The sequence below is a fragment of the Hemitrygon akajei genome, chromosome 17, assembly GCF_048418815.1.
Source record: "Hemitrygon akajei chromosome 17, sHemAka1.3, whole genome shotgun sequence".
Lineage (NCBI taxonomy): Eukaryota > Metazoa > Chordata > Chondrichthyes > Myliobatiformes > Dasyatidae > Hemitrygon > Hemitrygon akajei.
Window position 1 is genome coordinate 24947543 of NC_133140.1, and position 11080 is coordinate 24958622.

The 11080-nt window shown below is 41.5% G+C and overlaps 1 protein-coding gene across 1 annotated transcript in view; it reads right to left on the bottom strand.

Annotated features, from left to right (window-relative positions):
• The window catches only part of LOC140740544 (palmitoyltransferase ZDHHC1-like), a 48579-nt gene extending 39018 nt beyond the window's left edge, over positions 1-9561 (bottom strand). Inside the window, exons 1-4 of the mRNA XM_073069795.1 lie at positions 9398-9561; positions 4720-4935; positions 1946-2121; positions 616-717 (exon numbers count right to left, since the gene is read on the bottom strand). Coding sequence (XP_072925896.1) covers positions 616-717; positions 1946-2121; positions 4720-4935; positions 9398-9448 — 545 coding nt within the window. The 5' untranslated portion in view covers positions 9449-9561. The remainder of the gene's footprint in view (positions 1-615; positions 718-1945; positions 2122-4719; positions 4936-9397) is intronic.
• Positions 9562-11080: the final 1519 nt, after the last annotated feature.

Sequence of the window (11080 nt, forward strand, 5' to 3'; positions counted from 1 at the left end):
ATTCAGTGCATAGTGAACAGTACATTCTGTATATTTCCTTCTACATTATATTTCTGTGCACCCTCACAACAAACACGGCTATTAAATGTCAAGATGCAAAATTACAGTTACACGATCTTTGAACATACTTTGGAGATATATTTGGTACCCAGCACTCCCAAACGTGCGCGAAATGGACAGCAGTGAGTCCAGTAACACTCGTTTAAATCATCTGCACTTTACTGAATGAAAACATTAACAGATGTACTGAAATAAAGCTCTACGTAAGTTAGCACTCGGAATTAGGCAAAACCATCGATACAATACCACTTAATATATCAGGACCATTATATCATACCTCCAATCAATAGCACATACGAAACTTACATTCACAGTGATGGTGAGGGTTTGGTCGAAAATTTAAGTACTTTAGCTTGGTTTGTGTTTGAACTGGTTCTGATTGGGCAAATTTTCAACTTAATGATGTTAAAACCAGACCCGACCGCAGCCTCTAGTCAGGACCATGTGACTATACATGGTCATAACAGCTTAATTCAACTTCTGTTCCACTCAAAAATATTGCGAAATAGCTATGTGTATTTTTCTTATTGACAAGCATACAAAAACCTGCCTTACCGGTAATTTCTGCCTCCTACACAATTGTTCAGCCACTTACAGTGATGATCAAAATTACCTACACACTTCTTGCATCTATTGCAGTGATGGGAATTTCGACACCTGTGAATCAGAAACACAAGAAAATATAATCTATCATCCCAAAATTATAATAAATATTAAAAAATAGGAACTTCTATACTTTTCCCACAGAGGAATAACTGTAGGGTCCTAGTGTGCTTCTAGTTTGGTCAAAATACAAATAAATTACACTAACACTGCAGTGCAAATAGCCTACATATTGTACAGCATTCTAAAACAGCATCTGTAGTGAAACGACATGGTGGGAAGTAGTAACAGATAAACAGTCAAAGTCTGAAGGAGAGCACAGATCAGAATATTCATTGGGGAGGGTCCAGAGGAGGTTCATGAGATTGATCAATGGAGTTGAGTGGGATATTAAATCAGCCATGATGGATGGAAGAGCACACTTAATGGGCCAAATGAACTAATTGTGCTCCAATGTATTATGTTCGATAGATAATACAGTACCGTGTTTTACTCTGAATATTCCGAATATCATACTTTCTAAAACCTTACTTAGTATTTGCATCTTTTTCTTCAATATCAAAAGAAACTGCGGAGCATTGTCACAGGAAAACAGCCTCGTCGTCAAGGACTTAAAGAAATAATTTCTTTGTTGCAAGTATTTTCAATCAATTTTACAATTCTAAGGCAATTATTTGCAGTTACTATAAAGGTATCAAGTAACTACTGGTTGGAGTTCAAAACTGTTAATATGATATAGACATAAAGATATCAGTTTAGACAATCTTAATTCTGCATTGAGTAATATACATGATTTTGTATTATTCTAATGGCTTACGACATCATAGGTCTACAAAGACACAAGGTCAGAGGTTAGGTATAAAGTTCTTCAAACCTGATCTGATCAGCTTTATTTGTTACATGTACATTGAAACATCAAAACTTACAGTAAAACGCACTGTTTTGTCTCAGCAGCCAATACAGTCAGAACAACTCCATCACTTATGCTGGGGACAGCCCACAAGTACCACCATGCTTCCAGCACAAATGTAGCAAACTCACAATTCAATAACCCTAGCCCATACATTTTGGAATATGTACCTGGAGGGAAGCCATTCAATCACAGAGAGAGCATACAAACACCTTATAGACAGCGTTGGGAATTGACCTCATCTCACAGCTAGTGCTATAAAGTGTTACTCCGACTGCCACACTACCATTGAACAAATGAACCTCGCCGATCCTCTACTTTGTATATTTTTCAGTTCTAAGCAACAGAAGCATTACTCAATCTGATACTTACACCATAACTTCACAAAGCGGGCAGTAGCGCTTATGGCGACCAGATTTAAGTGGTTTGCCTTTGTACACCGGGGGTAATCTTTTATATCCCTTGGCCCGAACGATATCCTCAGCTGGGTCGATGGTGGCTGCAATCACCTGAAAAGCTACGTGCCAAATAAAAGTACCACCAAACCACTAAAACGGGTTAAGGTTAAAATGTTCTGAATATTATGGATGAAATTTTGTAACTCTTTGCTTATCAGTTTTAAAACACTGAAATAAAATTAGACATGACCAAGCCAAATAACAACTTGTCTTGTAGTCTGTAGTCTAGTATAGCTTTCTCTGTGTTTTTTTATTACGTAGTTCAGTCTAGTTTTTGTACTGTGTCATGTGAACCATGGTCCTGAAAAACGTTGTCTCATTTTTACTATGCACTGTACCAGCATTTATGGTTGAAATGACAATAAAAATTGACTTGACTTGACTTGACCTGACCTATCTATAATTTTAAAGCTGGAAGTACTAAATACAGTAGTGTTATACACACATGAATACACACAAGTCAGCTATTTCAGCTTTGATCCAAGTTAAATGTCTTGCATTATTGGTGTTAAGCTGGTCAAACCATCACCCAAGTAAAATATTTTAATCAATTTGAGCCCTGCTAAAATTCCTTAGGATTGTAAAAGTGAATAGCTCCAAAATATATGCACGAATATTGAAAAAACTGTAAGTTCTTCTAAGGTGGTAAAATCATTAGGCTGTTTGTATTAAACCCTGTTCTACTAAAGAGTCGACGTCTCAGTCCTAATTAAGGTCCTTGGCCCAAAGCATAACTCTTTATTCTTTTCTATAGATGCTTTATGACTTGTTGAGTTCCTCCAGCTGTGCGCATGTGTGTGAGAGACTCATTGTTTGCTTACTGTTATATTCTTTAATGTAGTTCCCCCAACTTATGTTGCATGTTTTGTAGCGTATTCAGGTTTAAAGCTTAGATTTAATATCGAATCAAATCACTGATAATACTTTTTTTAAACTGATAATACTGATCATTCTTCCGTAACTATTCTATCATTAGTTCATGCTTTTCCCATTAAACAGAAATATTCCCTCATGGGTTTTTCAACCTAAAGATTCTCATATTTCATAAATTGGTCCCGCGTGTCTTTGAAGTTCAGTCACTTTGCCCATCCACAGGCAAATGAAGGTGATCCATAATCAAGTCAAATAGCTTTTTATTGTCATTTCGACCATAAACTGCTGGCACAGTACACAGTAAAAATGCAACAACGTTCCTCCAGGACCATGGCGTTACATGAAACAACACAAAACTACAGTAGACTATGTGAGACAACTTTATATTTTATTAAAAGAAACAGAAGTCATGCTGAACCTTTATAAACATAAGTATCACATTCAGTACTGGTCATCCCATGACAGCAAAGATGTGGAGGTTTTACAGACTGCAATAAAAAAACTTTATGAGAGTGATTCCTGGAATGTGATACGACAATTAGAAATATTACAAAAGTTTGTGTCACTTTTCTAAAAGAAGAGAAATCTGAGTGTAGATTTGATAGCGATGAGGGGTCTGGACAGAGGGGATAGTGGGAAGCTGTCCCCGCTGGTGAAGGGGTAAAGAACTAAAAGTCACAGGTATATAACTAAGGGAAAATCAATTAAGAGTGACTTAAGATAAATCTCATTTTCATTATGCAACATATATATTCACTTTATTAGGCACACCAGCTCGTTAATGCAAATATCTAATCAGCCAATCATGTGGCAGCTGCTCAATGCATACAAACATGCAGACATGGTCAAGACGTGAAGCTGATGTTCAGACCAAACATCAGAACGGGGAAGAATGTGATTTAAGTGACTGTGACCATGCCAGACTGGGTGGCTTGAGTATCGCAGAAACTCTTGATCTCCTGGGATTTTCATAGAAAACAGTCTCTAGAGTTTACGGAGAATGGTGCCAAAAAGGAAAAAAAAAAATCAGTGAGCAGCAGCTCTGTGGGCAAAAATAGCTCATTAATGAGAGGTCAGAGAATGGCCAGACTGGTTCAAGCTGACAGGAATGTGGCAGTAACTCAGGTAACCTTGCATTACAACAGTGGTGTACAGAAGAGCCTCTCTGAATGCACAACATGTTTGAACCTTGAAGTGGATGGGCTCCAGCAACAGAAGGACACACGGAGTTCCACTCCTGTATTCAATAAAGTGGCCAATGAGTATCTGGAATGATAGTAATTTGCATATGTGATGCAGGCAGGTTCCGTTCTGTCCTTGCATAAATAAATGGTGAGGAAAATCTTGAAAGGCTGCAGAGAAATGACCAATGGGTAGAACTGACAAGCTACTCGGATGGACAACAAGCATGGACACAATTCTCCAAATGATCTCCTTCTATGCTGTAACCATTCTATGATAGGGTTTGCCTGCAGAGACAGGCAGTACTTGCTAGCCATTTGCAGTAAGATTTCCTGGTCTCGTAGTCACCTTAATACTTTAGACTCTAGTTTATTACAGGAAAATGTGCTAAATCAGAAGAATAAATTATAAAATTCATACAGTATATTTTTACATGATTAATACCCACTTCTACTACAGTTCTTTATCAGCTCAAATGCTTGTAAATTTCCATGCTCACCAAACCTGAAACCAGCAGATTATCTGCAAGATGCAACTCGCAAATAAGATCACTGCAAGGAAACAGGTCAGGCTGTGCAACTATTTCCTTAACCGCGCACTAGTAAGGTCTTGCAGTCCTGTTAAAAAGGATACAATGTAGCCAGCAGGTACCCATCTCGATGGAAGAAGAGGGATAAGTATACCCACTACAACGATAGGGAAGTACAAGCAGGCGATCCAAGATACTATCTGAAAGGGATGGGGTGGCCAGCTCCAACCATTGACCTTTGGACGCCTGGGGGTGCAGCGTCTTTGACTACGACGGTTTTCCTCTGGTTCAGTTTTATGACCCTTACGGAAGCAATCCATCTGCAATGTAACATTAAAAAGTCATAAGTAAATTAACGTTGAAATGAAAGTTATGTTAGTTCCACTATAGAGGCAATTCAGTTTACACTGCGTTAACTTTATGCCCCAGTCATGAGTGTAAAATGAATTCTCATAGTAGTTCCTATGCAGTTTCAATTCACTTTCCCTTTGTATAAACCTTGATTTTATTTATTCTGTGAGATGGTTTTCCTTACACAAACATTTTCACATCTGCCACACCCTCTCCTTTTAGTTATTTTTCTTCTCCTCCGGCTATATGGCAGCTTGCAAACAGCTTTGAGGTGCATTACCACCACCTTCTGAAGTGGAGTGTGAATCAGGATATCAAAATCCTATATATCTCAAATTCTATAAAAAGGTCTGTATTCTAAGGAACTGCACTATGTATTTAAATCAATAATCCTGTGGCCCTTTCTGCAAAATACTGCTAATGTTGCTGTATTTCCTGTCATATTGTTGTATTTGCAGTATAATCTCCCCATGTTCTTTTAGTAATCTGAAAATGAAAGGCGTGAGAGAGTGAGATACATCAGCTGGCTGAGAAGTGTCATACAGCAACCTCGTGTTCAATGTCAGCAACACCAGGGAATTAATTGTGCACTTCAGGAAGGGGAAACTGGGAGAACACACACCAGTCCTCATTGAGGGGTCTGCGGTGGAAAAGGGTCGCAGCTTCAAGCTTCTGTGTGTCAGAGAATCTATCCTGGGCCCAAAATATTGAAATAAAGCACCTCCATGCTGTACTGCATTAGGAGTTTGAAGAGATTTGGCATGTCACAAATGTCTATAGTTGAGTGGTGGAGAGCATTCTGACTGGATCGACAGAGGACACAGAGGGACATACACTCAGCCAGTCCATCATGGGCAGAGACCATCCCGACATTAAGTATTTCTTTAAGAGGCGGAGTCCCAAGAAAGCAGCAGCATCCATCATTAAGGACTCTCACCACTCAAGCATGCCCGCTTCTATTAATTACCACTGGAGAGGAGGTACAGGAGCCTCCTGCCTCTGCCAGCAGATTTTTGAATAGTCCACAAAGACTACTTCATTAGTTTGGATTTTGCACTATTTATTTTGTAATTTATAGTAGACTGTATCTTTGTGTTGCACTGTTGCCACGAAACAACAAACATCATGACCTATCAGTCAGTGATAATAAACCTGATTCTGATTTTTATCTTTCAGTCAGCCGCACACCTGTTTTACTAAAACCTCCCAAATTCAAACAAAATATGTAGATTTTATTTAACATTCTCTTTGTGAAAACAATTTATTTTTGTCTGTCATAACATACAAAGCCTTTCATTCCGACAAATCATTCTTTTCTGTGCTTTCTCCCGAGCTTTAACCTCTTTCCAATACATCCAACACTTTCCTGTTCCCGGACATAAGGAAATTGTTCCATATATCCAAACAGGCCCATGTCACGAATCTCGTGACAAGTTGAAAAGGACCAGCAGAAATGGAACACACCTGGAGTCTGGTTTACTATAAATTAAGACTATATTTATTACTACTACGAATTAATATCATTAAACCGGATAATACGATACAGGTTATAAACTATATTATATATATCTCTCCACAAATGTGTGTGGATACAAAGATAATAGTCCCGGAGGTAGATATCAGTCTTACGGTGTCAGGTAAGTTTAAGTAGTTCAGTTCACTTTGTGCTGCGTCGAGTTGAATTGATGGGGAGAGAGAGAGAGAGTTAATTGAGTTGATGTTTAAGTTGGCAGCTTTAGTTGTTCTTGCTTCCAAAGTCTTTAGAGTCACTTTGTGTGAACCCCACACAGACGGACAGAGCCCCATCTAGGGAACGGTCTACTAACCCACAGCACGGGTTCACCACCAGCAGACCCCCCACCGGCAAGCTCTTACCCACACTGGTAATTACAGGTTGAAATTAATCGGTCCGTGGCCTCCACCCTCGTGGTGGTCTTAAACTCCACCAGTGGGTTCTCGGGTAGCTTCCGCACTTCTCCCATATTGTGTCTCCTCTGCCGTTATCAGACCAAAAGCCTCAACTTTTTATAATCCATTCGAAATTCCAGCCGTCCGTTAGCTCAACTGCTCTGAGCTGTTACCATGGTGACTTCCCAACTTGTGTCTCAGCTGGCGCCGTACTCTCTCTCTCTCTCTCCCTCTCTCAAGGTCACAATTAAAAGTGTTATCAAAACCAAGTCAGAGTCCTCTCTCTCTTTTAATTGCCTATTTGTTCATTAGACTGCTGAATTTTCTAGCAGTTTCTCACCTGCATGACACACATCCCATTCAGTTTAAAGGAGCAAGCGGAGACCACACGGTAACATTTTTGCATTAGGTTTTAACAATCTATGAGCCTTGATGTATATTCTGAAAAGAGAGACCTAAATCCAAGGAGATGACAGTCACTTAGGACCGAGTGACGAAGACCTTTTCACTGAGAAGAGAGTAAATGTTTGAAATTTCCCAGCCCAGTCAGCTTGTAGGCAATCAGTGCGACTGATAGCTTTTTGAAATGGAAGGTAACCACAAGATATTATCATGTAGGTAGCAACAGGAAACTGTTTTAAATATACAAAGTAATTTAAAATTCTTTCTGAAGACTGCGCTTTAATATTATTGCTGAGATTGAACAGTTTATATAATGACTGAAGAACTATAACATGTAATCATTCTACCAAAAGCTGTCAGTCTCAGCTGTGAAGGTAGTCGATCAGCTCCAATCCATTGGGACAACGGAGAATCTCAAAGATTTACAAGCACTGCAATGAAAAAGCTAACTCCTGACCCAGTCCAAAATGTGAGAGAAGAACTACAAGAGTTCCACTTTAGGGCACATATTCCCCTCCCCTCTCCACTTTCTGCAGTGATCACTCACCACAACTCCCTTGCCTGCTCATCGCTCGCTAACTCCCCTCCAGGCTCTTATCGCAGCAACCTGCCCCTACTCATCGTTCTCACCACCATTCAGGGCCTCAAACAATCTTCCAGGAGAGGCAGCTTTCACATGCAACTCCATCAGCGCCATGTATTGCATTCAGTGCCCTCAGCGTGACCTGCTCTACATTGCAGAGACCTGAAGCAGACTTGGGGACCACTGCATTGAACACCTTCATTCCAGATGCTAACGGTCAGGATATCCTCGTGAGCAGCCATTCCATTCCGCTTCCAATTCTCACACTGACATATCTGTCTAGGGCCTCCTCGACTACCATGTTAGAGTGTTAGGCTTGCTCGAAGCAATACCATCCTGATAGTCTCCAACCTGCATCAACATCACAGACCAGCACCTTCAGATTCCTCACCTCCTTCCCTTTATTCCACAGTCAACTGCCCTCTCCTATCAGATTCCATCTTGTTCAACCTTTTGCCTCTTCTATCACGTGACAGTAATCCCATTTACCTACCTTCCACCTGGATTTACCCATCACTCATCAACACCTCTTCCACTCTTGCCCTCTCCTTCTGGCGCATGTCCCCCTTCCTTCCAGCCTTATGAAGGGATTGTCCATTTCCCTCCTAGCTGCTGCCTGACCCCCGAACTCCTCCAGCATCCAGCACGTGTCACTCCAGTTTTCCAGCACCCCTAATCTGTCTCTCTATTGTCCCTTTGATCAAAGGTCAAAGTATATTTATATCAAAGATTGCATGCAGTAGCCAACCCTGAGACTTAAATTCTCCACAGTCACAAAACCCATTCAAAATAAAACATTCCCCCCCCCGCAAAAAAAAGTCCCCCGAGCAGCAGCAAGAACATCACCCTCCCTCCCCGGCACAACAAACAAATCCCTGGAACAGCAACAAGAACATCGACCTGAGCAACACACACAACTCAGCAGGTCAGGCAGTGTCTATGGAAAAGAGTACAGTGGGCCCAATATGTCAACTGCACTCTCTGCCTGGCCTGCTGAGCCCCTGCAGCATTTCGTGTGTGTCGCTTGGACTTCCAGCATCTGCAGATTTTCTCCAGTTTGTGACTGGACATCAACCTGAGGTGGCGTTGTTCACTGGCACTACCTGGGCCAGAAGAGTGATGCCAGCAAGCTTCAAATTTACCAGGACTCCTTGATACCACAAGCCATCGCACATCCTGAAGTGCCTCAATGTTGGTCACTCTCACCTCACTACTGGAAAATTGCTGTCTCATCTACATTTTCACCTCTGCTGTGTGATCCAGGCAAAACCAGCATTGGGCACCCAAGCCCAGGTTACAGCAGGTTAAGTCCCATTTGACAGCACTAACACTTTGGCTGATACGGCATACAATGATGATGAAAATGAATATTTGTGCCGACAATTGAAAGAAAACTGACTAGAGTGGTTTTACACTGTCATACCTGGTCACTACTTCGCATGTTCGGGATAGTATTGTAAATGTAGTAGACGAGGGTGGCGACAAGGCCGGCTCTGGAGGACATCGCAATGTAAGTTTACGATGTGCCATGCTCCTACCTTGGGCCGTGACATTGGCTCTGGGTCTGAGATCCTTTCGAAGCGGATCATTATCGTTAAATCCGTCCCCGTGAAAAGTAACTCGGTTCAGCAATACACAACCATCCCCTTCCCCTCGGCAGCCCGACCCGGGGCTCGGCACCGGAGCGCTGCCCACACCATCGCGCAGGGCGAGTGAATGACCGGCTGTGATTTCACCCTGCACCACCATATCGCCAAGAACCGCGCCACGGCGGGCACCGACCGGGCGGACAGCGGATAGTGATGCCCGCCACTCCCCGAGCAGAAAACACGTCCGCTCGCCATACCTTTCAAACACGTTATGAGCCATTGCAACCGCCAACACCATGGTCACCACTGTCCACGTCACAAACCGCCTTTCGTGACGCGACACACACTGCGCCTGCGTGTTCCGACGCCTGCGCGGCGCGGGAGACTGCGGATCGTTGGGGGAGGGGCTGTTTTCTTCTTCCAACTCCGATCGTCTGCCCGCTCCTCCTTTCCCAAAAAGTCCCAGTGTTTTCCGACCTTTCCTACTTGCCAACACTCCTCTTAGGCATAATATACTTTCCGGCGCCGCCATAGTGTAAAATCAAATCTACCATATGCTAAAATGAGAAAATGATTCTGCTTTAAACTTTTATCTGTCTTTAGAAGCTATCTTACACACCACGTTGTACAGCATCTTCGATATCATTGTGATCTTTGAGCTTGATGGTTTTTTAGCAAGAGTTGAAATATCGGGATCAAGTTGTGACAGCAAAAGGCTTAAGACCCCACGCGTAACAATGTCCAAGCGGTTTCTTTTTTCTTTGTATGTCGTTCACTGCACTGAAGCCTCTTTCAACAAGGTAGGAGGATGGAAATGCAATGAAGAGCAGTTTGGCTCTTGTCCAAAGACTAGGAAACTTCGTACGACAGTGTAATCACACACCAAAAAAGCCAACATTTTTGAAAAAATATTGCTTCTTTATCATCCTGAATTTTGATCATTTCTTCTTGCAAGCGCTCTCTCTGTTCTTCCATCTTGCAAAGAAACGGGTTATTTACCCAGTCCAGATTTTCCAGATCGTTCAAGTCCTTGAATCCATTCTGAAAATCTTTCTACAGTGACTGCAGTACTCTGTTAAGTCACCATCTGTGAAAGACCTTCCACACAGGGAAACTGTGAGAACATACTTCTCCCAATGTTTTGCTTATTTATTTCCAAACGTCCAACTCCTTACCCACAGTGGACACTGTGCTTTTTGCCTGGATTAAATTGAAATTCTCACCCTACAGTTTCGTATTTAGAATGTTCATTTCATCACACAGATCGGCTTGGTACGCTACAGCTCCATGTAGAAGTTCAATCTTACTTCCCAAGCTCTTGTTGAATTGGAGCAAAGACTGAACCACCGTGTCAAAAAGATCATAGAAACGTGTTAAGCAGCAGCCTTTTGACAGATATTTGTTTTTAACTTTTTACAAAGGACAATCTCTTCATAAGCTTTTCCAATTTTGATAAACCATGCATATGCCTTTAGCAATGCCTCGTTGTCTTGCACTGTTTATTCATCCAATTGTATCAGAAATTCTGTTTTTGTAGCTCTATGCACAGATTATTCTCAATGTCGTCACTCATTTTGTCAATACGACAAGCTACAGAGTAATTACTTAGGAATTGATATTAAAATGCTGGTA